This window comes from Sciurus vulgaris (genome assembly GCF_902686455.1).
Source record: "Sciurus vulgaris genome assembly, chromosome: 19".
Taxonomy (NCBI): domain Eukaryota; kingdom Metazoa; phylum Chordata; class Mammalia; order Rodentia; family Sciuridae; genus Sciurus; species Sciurus vulgaris.
Genome location: NC_136480.1, coordinates 31,880,997 through 31,900,218, shown reverse-complemented (window position 1 = coordinate 31,900,218; position 19,222 = coordinate 31,880,997). Strand labels below are relative to the sequence as shown.

At 35.9% G+C, this 19,222-nt stretch overlaps 1 protein-coding gene across 1 annotated transcript in view; it reads left to right on the top strand.

The window, feature by feature from the left end:
* The window catches only part of LOC306650415 (putative zinc finger protein 56), a 43,821-nt gene extending 36,764 nt beyond the window's left edge, over positions 1 to 7,057 (top strand). The window contains exon 4 of the mRNA XM_079122462.1: positions 7,003 to 7,057. Within this exon, the coding sequence (XP_078978588.1) occupies positions 7,003 to 7,032 (30 nt within the window). The 3' untranslated portion in view covers positions 7,033 to 7,057. The remainder of the gene's footprint in view (positions 1 to 7,002) is intronic.
* The last annotated feature ends 12,165 nt before the right edge of the window (positions 7,058 to 19,222 follow it).

Genomic DNA, 19,222 nt, shown 5'->3' with positions numbered 1-19,222 from the left:
CCCAGCCCTGGACCCAAAGTTTTTGAGGAAAGTTGCAATCATCTAAATGCACAGAAATCTGTCTCACTCATGAAGGAAGCCTCTTTAACATGTCTCATGCCCAGTTATAGAAATCCTATTAGTCATGAATAATTTCTTTTTTTCCTGATTTCCTTTCCCCCTTCTGTCTTTTTCCCCCTCTCTTTTCACTCCCTACCTTTCATTCTGGAACTAGATTTTCCAGTTCAATCTCCATATTTTGTTCTGTCGACCAATGTATTTAGAACTAAAATTTTACTGAGAGCTACATGAGTTGTTTATGGGTGCCATTACTCTGATATTTTTTCAGTAGATACACCTCACAAGTATATCATCTAAATGTATTTACAATCAAAAATCATTAAAGAATGTTCTTAGTACACTTTATGATAGGTCCTACGCAGTTGGATACATGTGAGGCCATCAATTCATTTGTTTTCATGGGTACCCAATTAAAACCCCAGGGTCATTACCTTGGAAAATGAGAGGTGTGATCAAAAAGTTGGTTTTTTTTGTTTTAACCAGATGATGCTTATTTATTATAGTGTGAAAATGGAAAAATTTCCTCTTTTCCAGTGGGGAATTCCTTTCTGCCTACGGCAAGACAGGTACTGTCAAACATTAGAGGCAATAAGAAGATTACAAGTCTACTGAAACACGTTATCATTATAAAGTGTAAGATAATTGACATAGCACTAGGGTAAAATTGTCAAAGCAATTCTAGCTTCTGTCATAAAAAAAAAAAAAAAAAAAAAAAAAACCTCTATCTGATTACCAAGGGGTATAGAAATGTATTTGAGATATTACTAAGTAACACTCCAGGTGCATGCAATTGCTGTTACAAATAAAATCACCCATGATTATTCACAATTATCTGCCATTATCTACAAGTCACCATCAAGCAGTCCCCAAGATGCCATATGTTCATTGATAAGGCCATAAATTTCACAAATGCAGCTTTCCCACTGCTGTGGAGGATACGACAAGCCTAAATGGATTCTGACAGTTTATTACCATTACAAGCAGCAAACAAAAGCATGAAGTCAGTTCCACAGACACCTAGTCCCACAGGATGACACCACCCAGTGGCCACAGGTGGTGGTTTATTCTGCCACCTAGAAGCTGATTCTGCACTACAGCCAAATAGTGAACTTACATAAAATTTCATGAACTTACATAAAAGCTGAAAAGATGTTTATCACAAATGTTTTTTCTTGTTGAAAAAATACTTCAGAATTTATTTTTAAATTTTTAATGCAAACTGTAAATGGTAATAGTTCATATTCATTGTATATTTGAAGTAATCTGTGCTTTCCTTTTCACATGATTTTGTTGCATATACTTTGTACTGAAAACTATCAAATATGCTCCTACAGTTTGGAGGTATTACTCAATTTATATCCTGTAACTTCTCAATATACATAGAGCTTTTTTGGCTCACCCATGGAAGTGGTCTAGAGTTTGGGTGTTTTTTCCCCTCTTTGTTGTCCTTGGCTAAAGGTATAAAGAAGTCATTGATAGTTTGGATCTACATCAGCCCCATACATCCATATGGTCAAGGTTTGCTTTCTAAAATGGAGCTTTTGGGACGTGGGGGAGCTTGTAAGTGGTGAGACCTAGGGCCTGAGGATGTGACTCAGTGGTAGAGTGCTTGCCTAGCATGTTCAAGGACCTGGATTCTATCTTGATTACCATAGAAAGAAAAACAGAGAGAAGGGGACAGATGAAGTCCAGTACATCATTGGGAGCATACTCTAGTAGGATCATTAGAGTCCCACACTTTTATCTCTGTTACTCTCTGAAATTTTGTTCCATCGTGCACTCCCATCACCCCAAAACAACATGATCAACCATTGATAAACTGAAACCTCCAAAGCTGCCAACCAAAAGAAACCTTTGCTTATCTGTAACTTGTTTATCTCTGTTATTTGTTATACAGACACAAAATTGCTAAAAGGACTTATTTAGTATTGAGTCACTTGTTAAACGTGGCTCTGGTTAGTCAGGCATAATGGCACACACCTATACATTTAGTTTCTCAGGAGGCTATGGTGAGAGAATCACTTGAATCCCAGAAAATGTACCAAACGCTATCTAAAACACACACACCCAACTTTGATTGAAAATCTTGGTTCATATATAATAAAAGTCATTAATTTGTGTTAAGCTAAAATGACCTCTGATCCCTGTCTGCTTCCTTTCTTGGTGACATCACTTGTTGAGGATAATGTAAAATTTCACCTCAAGTCCTTGAGTTCAATGAGTGGGGAAAAAAAAAAACTATGAGGAAACATCAGAGAGTTCTAGCAATTACAGGAAGAGACTGAAGAAAAACTTCTAGCAACACTGGACATCCTGGAGGAACATAAGAAGGCACTAATACCCCCTTTTGATGTGTCCTTTGTATTTTTTTTTATTATTAACAAATGGGATACATGTTGTTTCTCTGTACATGTCATGAAGGCATACCATTTGTGTAATCATAAATTTACATAGAGTAGTGTTGTTTGATTCATTCTGCTATTTTTTCATTCTCCCCACCCCTCCCACCCCTCTTTCTTTGTATTCTTTGCAGAACCCTGGAGTCTTGGGTGGATTCACCTCAGGTATGATGCTTTACTCTTTTACTTTGAGCTCCCTGATCTCTGTTGCTTTTGAGGTACCATGGGTTATTTATGCTATGAGGAGAAAGTTCACCTCTGGACTTGTTGACTTTGTCAAGTCACTAGGAAGAGTAGCACTTTTTAAAGTAACTAATGAGGGTAGGGAGATATAAGTTCATTGGATTAGACAAAGGAAAATGAAGGGAAAGGAGGGGAGTGGAAAACAAAAAGACAATAGAATGAATGGGAAACAACTTCCTATATTTTATATGAATACATGCCCAGTGAAACTTCAAAACATGTACAACCACAAGAATGGAGAGTTATAGTCCATGTATGTATGATATGTCAAAATATATCCTACTGTCATGTATATCTAAAGGGAACAAATGAAAATTAAAATGGAAAATAACAGCAATTATGATAAATGGTCATTTTTACAGAGGGAAAATTCTAAATTCCTGTTCTGTTTATTGTCATGGCTTGGTAAGAAAAATCTCAAGGTGTCTGTTCAGATCAAATAGGCAGTGCATGGCAGTTTGTTGTTAAAATTGTTGGCTAGGTTGCTCAGGGGATTCTGGGATACACGGTCGTGTCTTGGTGGCTTGGGCATTAGAGAACTATTGGAGTTCCAATCACCGAGAGAGATCTCATGGGATGTAGGTAGGAACCAGAATCTGCTGGTTAGCAATGAGGTGTCCACCAATCTGTGAATAGATATATTCACAATGAAGTACAGCATAGGAATAGTGGGCAGCCCATCACCATGGCATTGCCTTTTTGGGTTCTGGCCTCAGCTCTCGGGGAAGAGGGACAGGATGAAGTTCAGCAATAAAAGGAAAGTGACTAATAAACATGTAAGCACACAAACATTTTGCTAGGGATCTAAAATGCCACATCTCTGAATACAGGAAAAAATGTGAATTAATAAGCCATGAAAACATTAAAAGTTGCTGGAGATTCAGGGAAAATGGGAAGACTGAACATCTGAAGACGGGGAATCTTGGTGTGGTGAATGTAAACTGTAAGTCACTATGAAGATGGCTACTCAGTATGACTTTGGCAATATTTATAGAATTACAAATTAATAATGATATATCAATAATTGTAATAAATGTTACAGACATGCAAGATGTAAACAATAGAGAAAACTGGTGAATAGGCTCTTGGAAACACTGTATTATATCCTCATTTTCTGTCCATGTGACTCTGATCTAAAAAAAATGTATCTGAAACAAGCAGAATATTCTCAAGAATTTTCACAGCCTCAGCCTTTCCCTCTGCAGAATGAGTACTCACCCAAAGAACACAGATGCCTTCGTACTGATAGTGATGCAGAACCAATCAACCTAATTTTTACTGAATTTTCCTTTGAGCTTTTGGTGGCCCTTTTCTTCCAGTAGGTCAAATACATTATTTTTTTTATATTTTAACACTTTTTAGTAGAGAAACATGAAGAACAGTTCTTAGGAAGGAAACAAGTTCCTTATGTCCACAAAGATGTTCATCCATCTTTTCATCACACAAGAGTGATTATTCATCTCCCAGTATTATGATTATTAATTCCTTCAACACTGAGGAAAATGTGTCCCAAAGTGATTTCACTACACTCAGGCTTGAGGAGAAATTGAACTGAAGTGGTCCTAAAATATAGTCCAGTTAATGGGCAAGCATGCTGGCACATGTATTTAATGCCAGAAGCTCAGGAAGCTGAGACAGGAGGATTCTGAGTTTGAGACCACACTCAGCAACTTGGTGAGGCCCTAAGAAACTTAGAGAGATCCTGTTGATGAATAAAAAATAAAAGTACTTCAGATGTGTCTCAGTGTTTAAACACCTTTAGGTTCAATCCCTGGTACCAAACAAGGTAAAAGGTGCAGCTTCTCTTCTGCCAGAGTGGCTCATAGGCAGGGTAAGCAGCACAGAGTCAAGAACCACACTCCAGGACTTGGATGGAAGTAAGCTTGTGGTGAGCAACTTGTAAACTTGTTTATTGCAGGAACAGCTATACATTTCATAGATTTCTTTCCCAATCACAATGTGCCATGGGGTGTTACCAGGTTCCTATACAGGTTCCTTTGGTAACACTGAGTCAATTTGGGGAAGTTGTGTACTTTCATAGGTGGCTGAAGCAGATTGCTCCTCCCTTCAAGTTTACACACTTGAGACATTCACTGCTGCTGGACAAGAACTAGGATTTCTCCCAAAAAAATGGGATGAAAGATGGTGGGTGAAAAGTGAAGCAGTATTTCTTATAGCTCAGCTACTCGGTGGGAATACTGTTTCTCCCTGAAGTGGATAAAAATGGTATTGCAATTAATATTCAATATTGGGCAAAGATTCTGAGAAAAATACATTGAGTACATTAAATGAGGAAATGGGACAAAAATTAGAGAAAGCTGCTTTGCAGAAAGAGTGGAATTTCCACACAGGAAAGAAAATGCTGAGAAATTCTAGAAACAGGTTTAGCAAAAATATCCTGAGGCTAAATGGTCACACACCCTAGCCAACACAGAGGATGTTTGACTCCTGAAGTCCACAGAAGATACAATGAACTCAGCAATCATCTGTGGGAAGCTGGGCCAGGTGTCAGGCCACATCTTAGGATTAACATGCACCTGTTATAGCCATGCCGTATTTTTATCTATGATTCTTTTTAATTTGTATATACTCTTTCACACATACACACACACACAAATACATTCATATATAATGATTTTAATCTGGCACACCTAGGTTAATATATTTTTTGATCAGAACTATTTTATCCAAGTGTAAAGGTGTTTTTTAACACTCTACTTTGTTCAGAGGCCAATTTTCAAAAGTTCTCTGATAGATTTTAAAAGACAATAAGGCCTTTGTCTGTACAGGTTCAGGGCAGTCAAAGAACAGAAGAATGGGCAAAGTTCTCAGCAAAATAAAGATCTTCTTTTAAATAGCTTAGAAATGCTCTTCAACTTCTCTGTCCTTGAGGGCTGGAGACATTATCTTATTAGAAAAACTTTTGGTACTAGTGAACTATGAGTAGCAAGCACATTATCAGATGTGCACATGCAGAAAGTTAACTGCACTAATGTAACCTAATGAACGTGTATATAACCCTGGAATATTCTTCATATTATCAAACTGTCTTAACTGACATTTTTACCTCCTATTGCTTTCCATGCAACCCTGGATGAATGCCTTTTCTTACTGTGTCAAGTCTTTCATTCTCCTTCTTCTATAAGCTCCATTCCACTTTCCAATGGAATTTTTGTCTATACTGATGGAGGAAAACATTGGAGTGTGATATCTATATTCACTGATAAATAATTGACTGGTTATTACACATTGCCTCAATCTTCTCCTCAGTGAGCAGAATTAGCTGCAATTATTTTGGCTCTTTGTATATTTCCCAACACCTTAAACATCATTGCAGACTCTCAGTATGTAGCCAAACTGATTCCACGTATTTCCTCTGTAATTTTGTCACCTCATTGGGATCCCTGATAATAACTCCTTAATCTCTTTGATAGGATCATATGGCTCCAATATTTCTTGCTCACATATATAGTCACACTAAAATTCCTGGACTGCTTACTGAAGGAAAAACTCATGCTGATACTGCTATCAAATCACTATATGCTCTTTTCAGATGCCATGGAATCACACAATTTTTTTCATCAAAACGCTCACTTTTTAATGAAGACCTTTCTATTTCCTCTCAGCAGGTCTGTTTCATCATTAATAATTGCTCTCTTTGTCCATCCTTTCCTTCCTCTACTCGGGAAAACAGGTTTTCCCTCAAGGTTTACATTCTAATGCCCTTTGGAAGATGGATGGAACTCATCTTCCTTCCTTAAACACCTAGTCTTTCTTCCATATTACCATAGATATATCCTTAGGCCTTGTATGGGCCCATGTACATTATTCAGAGATGATCTCAGCCTGTATCTCTCACTTGTTTCTTTGCATTCCCACTATGGGCAAACCTCATCATTGAAAAACTGACAATGCCCCTGCTTATATGTCTAGTGCTTTTTGTCAGTTCTATAATCAATGGGATATAATTCTAATCCATGGAATTCTCCAAAATCTTACTCGACAGGCTTTAGTTGAACATGCATATCACACGTTTAAAATGTGCATTAGAAAGTGGGGACCAGATTAGCTCTTTTTAATAATGCTTTCAATATTGCCTTGTTCACAATAAATGATCTTAATATACAATATGAAGGTCATACTCATTGCTGGTCCTCTTCCTTGGATAGACACTTTACCCCTAAGGTACCACTATGAAAGATTTATATAAAATATTGAGTTCCTCCAGATCTGATATGGCAGGATCCTATACACTTCAATACATGGGTGAGGGGACACCCTGCTGTTTTTATTTGTACAGGTTCTGTCTGGATTCCTGACACGTGTGTGAGACCCATCAATCATCATGAGTTGGCATCAGGACTTCAGAATTTGATTCCCAAATTCCATTTCATCCTAGATGAAGAGGACCTGATTGAAAGAAGGAACTTCTGACAAGAACAAGAGACACAAGATATCCCTGATCTTTGAATCATCTAGTGGCTTGGGAGGATATAAAGAGTTTAACAACATCTGCTCAATTATTGCTAACACAGGTAGGTTTAGAATGTACCCCAGAAAATTTGATTACATCTCTGTTTGGAAAGTTTACCCAAAATTGCACAACTATGCTGGTTACTATTGTGTTGTATCCTTGTTGGAGGTGACCCTGTACAAAAACTATTCCATCTTTGGCTTCCTGCACTCAATATAATACATGGGCCTGCTCAATGGAAATTGTTAATTCTTCTGAAAATTTGTATTCATCAAAATATTCTTGATAATAGGGCTGCTGTTGATTATTTCCTATTGTCATATAATATGGGATGCCATGAAATTAATAATATGTATTGTTTTAATTTAACTGATAATAGAAATCCCATTCAAAAGAAATTGTATCATATAAAGACACTATAAAAAAGATGGAACAAAATGATGGAGTTTGGGATTTATTAGATTGATTAACCTCATGGTTACCAATTTTTTTATGGATAAAACAGCTGTTCATTGAAGAATGTTTAATTGATACTTGCCTTATTGCATTGTGCATGTTTTTGCCAATATCTATCTTGCTTTCTCCCTCCAACTTCCTTAAACAAAAGAGAATTAATGTCTATTCAAAAGGTCATACAAAACAAAAAAGGGGAGTTGTAGAGGTTCAGGCCAGTCAATGTACAGAGGAGCCTAAGTACTTCCAGTGATCAAACTCCTCAGGACAATAAGGACTTTCTGTTTCAATAGCTTCCAAACACTGCAACTGCTCTGTCCTTGAGGCCTGGAGATTTTGGCCAGAGGGGCAAGCAGGGTTAAGGAAGAGCAGTCCACTGATCATACTAGGATCTATGCACAGGGAGTGGCAACAGCTTGAGAGCAAGTTCATTTTCACCTTGTTCCATTGTCATCTGAGTCCATAACTGTAAATTAACCACCCTTATTCATCCAGTAAATATGCTTCAGATATTTTCCTCCATTTATATCCACTTATGCATATTTAGATTGCATCATGCATGAGGAAAGTCATATTTTACGTAGTTGAGTTTGGAACACAGAATCTAAAATATTACACACAGAACTTGACTGAATAGCAACATCTTAAACAGCTTCATTGTGACATAATTCAATTACTTTAAAATTCAATAGTTAAAGCTGTACAGTTCAACTTGTAAATTCACAGATTTTTGAAACCATCACTTATTAATTTATGAATTTTTTCATTATTTGAAAAAACATGTGCTTTGTTCATGTTCCCCTAATAGTATATATCATGGAAATCAGTTGCTCTCACTTTCTATAGATTTTCCTCTTCTGGCATTACATATAATAAATTATGCGGTGAAAATGTTTTCAGCAGCACTATCCCAATGCGTGACAAACTCTAAGATGAAAGGGTCTCAGGGTCCTACCTCTCATATACATGGACACAGAAGAGAGCAAAAAAAGTTCAGTGGAAATTGAAAGTAATTTTTTAACTTTTATTCATGAATAACACATAATAAGTTAATGTGGCCTTATAATCAAAATTAAATACAAGTATCATGCTGGTTAGACTAGATTCTACTACTGCAAGGAAACCCAACATTAAAATAGCTGCAGCCTGAAGTTCTGGGTTCAATTCTTAGCAACTCAAAAGTAAAACAAACAAAAAAATAATAGCCAGGTGTGGGGGGTATGCCTGCTCTCTCAGTGAGTGAAAAGATTGAGACAGGAGACCACTGGGGTGATACACTCTCTTAGAATTCAAATTTCTTGGATAAGCTTATTGCAGGATCTTCCATCTCTGGTTTTATGGTGCCCAGACCTTGTGCAGTTTGAGGGTTGTAACATGTTGTGGTACTACTATGATCTATGAAAGGGTAGATTATGTATCTTCAAGTTTTCATGGCTACATCAACACAAAGGGAAAAGTAGCATTTATGAGCATAAGTCAAGGAGTGCTAGTAGCAACAAGAAGGTTGAATGATTCTCCCCTGACTCTGTGAAGGCAGTGTGGGTGTGCTAACACTTTGACATTAGTCTACAGCACTGAAAACATAAATTTTCATAAAAGAATATGCTTCTGTTACTTTAAGCTCTGATATTTTTGTGTTTTCTTTCAGCAAAAATAATAATACAGGATTTTCTGCACCTTAGACTCTGTGACCAAATTGAATAATATTAATGTGGTAAATGTCAAAAAAAAGCCATAGTTGTCCACATTGTGCAAACATTTGGTCTTCATGATGGACAGGTGAGTCCTTACTGTCAGAAATAGCAACACATTGGCCAGGCAAATTCTTCAATGTGAACTCTTAATAAATTGTGATCCTAATCTGCAGTTTCCTCATAATGCCATCCATAACTGGGCATCAATATATCTCCAGAAGTTTTGTAGAGTGACTAAAGAAGTCATGAGGCAAGACTCCAGATAGACATGTGTTTCCTGTGTAGGAGAAGCTGTGTTCCCACAGGACCTCACTTTTTTCTCCCCAGGTGTTATCACTTCTGTGAGTCTTTCACAATATAAGAAGGGTCTCCAATCTAAGATACTCTTTCCTCATTCTATTTGCTTATGGGTGTAATAAATTCTCACATTTTGAATTCCCTTACCACATTTGCCATTGTCCATTTCCCTCTCTAGTTCCCAGGATTATCAAGTATTTTTCTTATGAACTCTGAAACAGACACGACATATTTCCATTTTTCTCCAAGTAATGAATGGTAGTTTAAAAAATATTTATATTCAGGTGATTACAATATCACATGGGAGTTTAGTAGATAATCATTTCCTGACTCTGCTGCAAAAAGATTTTGTACTTCTCTTCCTCTTCCTTTGATCTTCTGTAGGCACAGTCATCTTATCAGAATGTATTTGGAAACTGTTCTTATATAAAACTGGACTGGCCCCAATATGTGTTGGTAGCCTAGTCACCAGTGCAGCAAGACTCAGAGATGGGACTTTTAGACTAATATAGAATTAAAAAGGTTCTTCATCTTCATTGGATAAATGTGTCAGTATCTGCTTGTCATCCTGGGACACAGAATGTACATAGAGAAAAAGGGTCAGTGGCAGGTGTACTGCACAGGTTTATCTTTTTCCAACATCTTCCTGCTCTCTCTGCTTCCTAGATTCCATGAGCAGATTTTCTCCATGTCTTTCTTCCATGTTTATGCCTTGGAGACAGCCTATCATGGACTGAATTCTTTGAAAGTGTAATTCAAAATGAAAAAATTCTCTTAAGTTATTCTTCTCAGGTATTTTGGTCACATAGATGAAAAGTTAACGAATACTGAAAGAATACAAAGTAGTGTCCTCATCCACCATCATTTTTTTTCCAAGCAATAAATATAACAGCTGCCAGGGCATTAAACTGATGCCCACAAGGGTGATTTCTCTTGGTTTTGTAGAGCCTTATTGGTGTCTGGTCATCTCTTCTTAGATGACAGTCAGAGGAAAGGGGAGATAATTATCAGGAGAGTAGCCTGTTATCTATGGCTTACAAGGATTTCCTATTATCCCTTTGGTCTACATAGGTAACCTTTTGGGAAATGAATATATAAAGATTTTTTTCACTACCTCCTTTTTGTGGAGATTTTTGGTAGTCTATAAATTGGACACTGGTATTGAAGGGAAAATAGAGAATTTATTTTTTTCCTTTGATATATGAAAGAAGGGAAATTTTAAAAAGTATAAGGAAAACTCATACATGTTCATGTGCTTTAAAATAAACAATGTCCCTCAGTAAGTAAAAATAGGTATTGCATAATAGCACAGGTGTCACAATGAGTGGACTTGAAGAGTAGGTCTAACAATACTGTTCATTTCTTTCTTTGTAACTTCAAGATTTGTTCACTTATTTCAAGTTCCATTTTTAATAATTGCAAAATGGATTTTGTTATTAGTGCTTAAAATACTACAAGATGTATGCAAAGAAGAGGGATAGAGTTGGATTTCAGAAAAAATTATTGTCCTTACATTACATGAATCAAATTTTTCTTCACCATTTTCTTTTTCCTGAATGCTGATAGCAAGTTTATCACATGTTTTCCAGTTTGGAAGGGAATTTTAAGTCAGATTCCAGAGCTTAACTTTGTAAGATCTATCAGAAAATTTTTTAAAAAAATTTTCTCCATTTTGACTGCATAAATATCAATACATTTCCTCAAGTTTGTGTGTCTGGGAAGTTGGTGAGTTATGGCTTTACCACATCAGATTTTCTCTCCTAAGGTATTGTGACTGTCAATCATATATCCTATTCTGGATATTGCAGTTTAATGTAAATTATTATTATGTTTTGTATGTAAGGTGACCCCAAAAGCCCACTTTTGAGACAGTGCAAAAAGGTTCAGAGAAGTGATTGGGTTGTGAGAGCCCTAACTCCTTCAGGTATTTAATGTTCTGATAGGAATTAACTGTGGTAATTGAAGGGATATGATGTGGCTGGAGGAGATTGGAATTGGAACATGACTTTGGGGTATATATTTTTATCTGGAGAGTGGAGATTCTCTTTTTTTGCTTTCTGATTGCACTGTGAGCTGTTTCCCTCTGCCACACTCTTCCACTGTGATGTTCAGGCTCACCTCAATTCCTGAGGAGTGGAGCCATCCTTCTATGGACTAAGACCTCTGAAACCATCAGCCCTTAAATAAACTATTCTTTCTCTACAATTTTATTGTCAGCTCCTTAGTCACAGCAGCAAGTGACTAAAGCAATCATATATAACATAGTGCTTTGCAAATCCTGAATTGCTCACATAAAATTCATAGTCTACTAAGTAATTATTACTATGGAGATAGCAACAAAATTATATATACATTTTCTGAAAAATGTTAATACTTGTGCTTTTCCTCTTGAGGAATATATTGTAAGCAACCTACACATATTTCTCCTCTTGTACAGATAAACATTTAGTTTGGGCAGGCATGGTCGTGCACACCTGTAATCCCACCTACTCAGGAGACTAATGCAGGAGAATTAAAGTTTGATATTAGCCTTCACAATTTAGTGAGACCCAGTGTCAGAATAAAAAAACAACAAAATAATGAGAGCTGTCAGTGGTTGAATTTTCCCAGAGTTCAATACCTAGTACAAAAGTACATAAGCAAAATCCCACTGAATTTGAATGTTTTTACTCACATCACAGTGGGCAGTTTCTCATTCAAACTGTATCAATATGGTGGGGTACAGGGGTGACCTGAGCTCCATGACTTCCTGCTACAACTAGTCTTGAGACTACAAAAGGAATTCTAGAAAGGTCCATGTGTTCTGATGCATGTAGAGGCAGATTATTAAGAGATAGATTTGAATTGTAGGTAATCACTCCTGAGAAAGAAGACCAGGGAAGGACAAGAAAGCAGAAGTAGCTGGCTTTCAAATGTGTTCCATGTTTGGGGCTGCATTTGCCTTCCAAAATATCATGTATTTTAAATTTGCAAACTTCCTTCCCTACTATTTATTTATTTATATTTTTGGTAACATGTCTTAAACCAGTTTATTTCCTTTACAGAAGTTAATTTGTAGCCCTTTATAATAGGAGCATCTCTGCAATGTGAACACTTCAGTATTATTCATGTATGGATACATGACCTGTAGTGTTGAACATATTTCTTTTAGATATTTAAAAGTATTAGTACAATAGATTTGCATTTCCTATTGTAGAGCCATTAGATATTGCTAAGGAAATAAACCATACTTAGTTTTTTTACATTACATCTGGATGTTCCATCAACTTCAAGAATTAACAAAATGTACATTAAAAGAGGATTCCATTCATTGCCTATGGTAACAAAGTTTTGAAAGAGACTAATTAGAAGAGAACCACTCTCCATTGCATTCAAGAGCCCAAATCTGTCTTTCCTTGGCCCCCTTTCATCCACATGAGTCTTAGCAAGGCCTATTTTTTGTATTCCCTGCCTAGAGGAGTCAGGAATGAACTACCTCATTTGGAAAATTAGCCCAAATTTGGAGCATTGAATCATGATTCCTATCAGACCAGGCATGGGTTCTGAAGTCCTGAAAATCCCCATCCATGATTCCTGAACTTCCTTGTCAAGGAAGTCACCTCACGCTGCCATAAGTGCCCAGTCTCAGATGAAGATTTCCAAAGATTTCCAAAAGATTCCAATGATTTCCAAAGATTCCTGAACCAGAAAGATGACCTGCAGCTCTGTGCATGTCTGAAGGCTTTGAGGGATGGAGATGAACCAGTTCACCTGAGAAACAAGATGGGTCCTCTCTGTCATGCTGTCCTGAACAAAACTGGGCTACCTGTCCACCACTCTCCCAAAATGCCCACAATGTGCTTAATGGGGCGGTGTCAGTCCCACGTGGGTAACGGGTTAGGCATGTCCTTGTCTTTGTGCTTGCACTAGCTTAGGCATGATGAAATTTGGATTGCTGTCCCTTGTGTCATTGCAGACTGTCATCACCATAGGAGTTTCTTGCCCTCCAGACATGTCCTGTCGCCTGGGCCTCTAGCTCCTCTGAACTTCCCAGCACCCTGTTCCAAGCCCTCACTTGGTGCCAGCAGCTCTTTCCTCTGTCCATCTGTCTTGGACGAGCTCTGGCCAAGTGTGACATGGGAAGATTTCCAGCACTGCCACTGGGTTCAACCCACCACTTCCTTTACTATGACAAGCATAATGTGCACCATATTAACCTAGAGAATCAGCCTGAGAGGACTGGGAGAAAAAGTTGACATAGGGAGCAAGGAACAGATTCCAGCTGGAAACCCATGTTCTGAAAGTCCATCTTTTTTCATCTTTCCCATCAATGTCTGTAGACTTGACCCTTATATCTCCCATGGGGGCAAAATTCTTTGAGCCCAATTCAGTGATCTTTCCCTCAGTTTTACATGCTCATAATGGATGACATTAATCTTGAATCTTTTGGCATCTCTTCCATTAAACCAGAATTGCTTTCTCATAGTTCATAATAGAAAGATGGTCATTATACTAAAGAAAACCAGGAAAAGAAGAGACTTATGGTCTAGAATATTAAAGTGTCTATTCAACTACCCTTTAGCACTTCTATAGCATGGAACACGTGCACAGATAAAATGTCAAGTAAAACTTTTATCAGAAGATTGACATTTTGCTCTACTTTTTATTTCATGTTTTTTCATTGTGGCCACTCATATCAAAATCATGATACTGTCCTTTTACATGCATTGATAATTTATACAAAATCTATCTGCCAGATTCTTCCCAATAATGATAATGGATTTCTCTTTATTAAGTATCTCCTTAGAATGTTTTAAAATATTCTATGTAAACCACCTTGTTTTATACAGAAATCTTTTTTTTTAATTTCTCCATATTTGTGACTTGCTTTGGAGAACAAATACTCTCATGTTTGTTTATTAGACATTGGCTTTGTAATTGGAGCCTTGAAGGAAACCATAGCTTTGTATGTCTTCATTTTATTCCACCTCAAGTTCAAAGGCACACACATTCTAATCTCCTTGCATTTTCAATTGAAGAAACAGTTTTAAAAAAGCCTATTTCTCAGTACATTAATATTAAAAAATGTAGTTCATAGATGATAAGTGAAAAATATCAAAGAAAATAAAAGACTCACAAATTTTAACTCTTTATATTCTGTTCTTCAATGTTATATCTCAGTAATGTCATAAAAAAAAAAACAAAGCATCAATCCCAAGTTGAATTATAATTTTAAACAAGTGAATGTTTTGACTTTCATTTATATGAAGGTTTTCTGTAGTTTTAGTGCATTAAAAAGTTGCTCTTTTTGTATATGACCTAAAATGAAAATTTAATCAATTTGTTTTTATTGCACTCTTAATATGTTTGCATTACTCTTCTCAGTTATAATAACTATCAATAACTGTTCTGAAAATTCTTTAATTTCAGACTTTATTTTGGCATTTTTGTTCCTTTTTATGAATTGTAGGCCAGGTAGACTTGCAAAAACCCAGGAAAGCATTCATTGGATGTTTGACAACATGTCCTCAAAGATTACAAAAAATAAATAAAAGGAAAGAAAAGTATTACCACTGTCAATAGATTATTTTGGGTGTATGCATTAAGATATGAGAAACTCTTGGAGTTATACGTGTATGTTTGAAATGATCAAAAAGGATTGTTGTTGCTATTTGCTATTATAGCAAAATGCACAAACTGCTGAAAATATTTGAATTCAGATTCATGAATGAACTCTTGTTTAGTGTTCTACCTCACTGTTTTTCTTAGACCAGTGCCACTGGCATTAACAGAGAGCTTGCTACATACTCAGAAACCCAGATCCTGTCCCAGACTACTGACTCCATGTATGCATTAGCAACACATCCAATCCATGTTTGTGCTCATTACAATTTGGGAAGCAATCATCTAACTCAGTATAAGTGTCTCATCTGAGAAATATACAAAATTTATTTAATAAAATAAAAATGTAGTCCTCAAACATAATCTAATTTTTTTTAATTTTACATTTTATTTCACAAATGTGTAGAATATACACATCTTTTGAACTTAAGTTTTCCTTTTTCCTCAGAGTTACATAATACATTAGACGAGCTTGCTGTGTTATAAAGTATCATATTGAATCATTGAGGTTCCTCACCTTTGTCAGATCCAGTTCTCTTAACTCATTGGGACAACTTAAAATCTCTGTGAATGATCATGTGGTCAAAGTGTTATTTATATGCTTATTTTTATTTTAGAAACCATTGACATTCATGGATGTGGCCATTGATTTCTCTCAAGAGGAATGGGAATGCCTGGACCCAGCTCAGCAGAAATTATAGAGATGTGATGTTGGACAACTACAGAAACCTGGTCTTTCTGGGTGAGTGAGCTTCCCTTCAGAATCTTGATCACTATCAGTATTGAATGTCCTTCCTTTGTAGAGTATCTCTTGGTAGCTTCCACTGTGCATGAATCAGTTTCAGATACTTACTTTCATGGGAATATATTGGGAAATTGTTGATATAGACAGGTAAATATGAATTATATTTCTTTTTATGTTTAACCTCATTCTTTCTTGATATGATGTACACCCCTCACTTCAGACTTGTCAAAGAAATTCAACAGGATCATATACTGTTACCTACCCCTTAAATGTATTTCCTTATCTTTGATTCATTCTCTTTACTGTTCATATTTGGAAATTGTGTTCAGTATTAGAAGAGTGAAATGTTTTTTATGTATTCTAATGGGTCTGTCAAGAAACAATACTTGGGGAAATAATTTTCCAGAATCTGGTCTTACTCTAATGAACACAGTAGTAGGACATAAACATCAGTAATTACAAGAGGATTCCCGTCAGTCATTCCACTTTCCAGTAAACAATCCTCACTGTCTCCAAGCCATTCCTAGTCACATTTATGGACCAAAGGAAAGATCCATAGAATCTAAAGAGACAAGAGACACTAGTTGTTTTCATGAGTTTTTTTTTTTTTTTTCTGCTGTGACCAAAAGATCTGAGAAGGTCATTTTAAGGAAGAAAGTTTATTTGTGGTTCATGGTTTCAAAGGTCCTTGTCTATAAATAGCCAGTTCCATTTCTTGGGGCTTGACAGGAGGCTGAACATTATGCTGAAAGGTTTTGCTGGAGGAACATGGTTCACATGATGATCAGAAAACTGAGAGGTATAGACTCCAGAGACCAGGTACAGAGACACCCTTGAGGTGTGCCTCCAATGACTCACCTCTTCCATCCAACGTACCAGACCACAGCTACCTAGAGCTCAGTTAATTTTATCCAAGGACCAGTTCTCTGATTGGGTAAATGCTCTCATAACCCAATTACTTCACCCCCAACCTTTTCACATCATCTCACACATGGGCTTTTGTGGATACTTTACCTCCAAAATATAAGAGCAACCATATGTACAGGTGGGTCAATATGAATAAAACCAAAGTTTCCTGAAGATAGGTCCCAATGTGAAGGATACCACACTCAAATATGTTAATTGAGAAGCTCTAATCCAATAGAAATGAATTTTCAGAAACCTAGTTTTATCTGTCTTGCAGTCATAAAAGGGCATACACTTCCATATGCTTATCATAATTTCAAATCCTTTTAGGTTTCTTCTTCCCCTTAGTGATCCCTGAGTATATTCAAAGTAACAGCCATAGTACTCCCCTTTGTCTATTAGGATCTGCATCATCTGACATCACTTTATTGATTTTGAAGGCCACTAGAATACCTGTTTACAATTGTGACTGTCTCTAGGTTAAATCATTGCAATATATTAGTATCCTGAAACAGTTTCTCTAATATGATTTAAATATTTATTCATTTAAATTTTCTCCTCAGGGCTCTTTATTGATCTGGGTTTTCTGTTAATATTCTCTGCCATGTAATGAATGTTCCTTACAATTCCAGTTCTTTGTGAGTGCATAGTTATGAATGAAAATTAGGATTTTTCTAATAATATGGTTATTAGGATTTTTCTAATAATATGGTTATTGATGATTTTAAGAATTAAATTTTCTATCATTTTCATGCCAATGTGTGTTTCATTGTTTAGAATAGGTTCCCTGTTGAGACATAGATGGGTTTCCTCCCATCAATGAACAATGTCTTTATTTTTGTAATGTATACATTATGATTGAAAGTAAACTGTTTTAATTCACATTTTTGAACAATGTAAGTTGAAATATGCATGGACTATGTGCCTGTTCCCTTATAATTACATGTTTTACATGGTTTTATAAATATTGCTTCTGTTTTGTTTATGATTGCATATTGTGTCTTGTTTCGTTTCTCCATCTAGGTATTTGTAGAACTTATCTAATTAACATGTGGATATATGTACATATACTGTGGTTTGTACCCAGGGGTGCTCTAATCCTTAGTTACATCTGTAGCCCCATTTTATTTTTATTTTGAAATAGATTTTTGCTAAGGTGTTCAAACTGGCTTCAAATTTGCAATTCTTCCTCAGCCTTTCTCCCAGTCAGAATTACTAGCATGTCTATCATATGTTTATTAATAAAACTCTTCCCTTGTCCAAAATAAAGATTTTAGCATTTTAAAGTAGGACTTTCAAATATTTTTACATTTCTGTTTATCTTTTATGTGTTTTTTAAATTTTAATGCAATAAAACCACATAAAATTAAACCTACAGTTTCAATATTTCAAGTTCTGTTTAGTAGTTTTAATTCAAGTTGTTTTGCAACATCTTTCTTAGAAATTTACATCTTCCAAAACAAAGTTGAATTTTCCCAAAAATAAAGGGCTCCTTTGTCTCCCATTACAAACACCATTCCTTCTGTGCAAAGGGTTTGATTCCTTTAGATGTCTCATATCAGTAGAAACACACAAGATATGTCTTTTGATGAATGGTTATTTCAGTAAGCATAATGTCTTTAAGATGAATCTTTTTGATAGATGTATGCAGATTCTCATCTATGTAATGTTGAAAAACATTTTATGGTTTTTCTTTTCCAAATTGCCCTCATTCCCGCATATGGAAGGACATTTATTTTTTGCTACCCCTGTTGGCCTCCTTGAATGATTTAATACTTGCAATTATGTAACTATGTCTTAAATCACACATATAAGTGAGGATTTACACTGTTGTGTTCCATATGGCTACTTTTCTGAGTCCAGTTCCATATTAATCTATGGAAAACTGTAGCTTTTATTTCCTGTTATATCAGAAAGCATTATTCAAATTTGTTTCTGTTTTGAATAATTTTGAACCATTTATAAGCTCTTGTAATTCCATAGGATTTTAAACACAGTCTTTCTGAGTTTGAAAAAAATAATATTGGAATTTTTATAGCTTATACCAGGATTCTCTAGATCCTTTGGGTAGCATAGACAAGATCTAATTTTATCTTTCATTTCTTGAATGAGCCCATATTTAAGAGTGCAGCATTGCCACACAGTTTTGGGGTTTTAAATGTCACTTCCCCTTTTTTATTATTATTATTTTTATTTAGATTTTATTTTTTTACAGACTGCATTTTGCTTCATTGTACACAAATGGGGTACATAATTTCATTTCTTCGATTGTACACAATGTACATTCATACCATTCATGTCATCATACATGTACATAGGTAATGATGTTTGTCTCTTTCCACCATTTTCC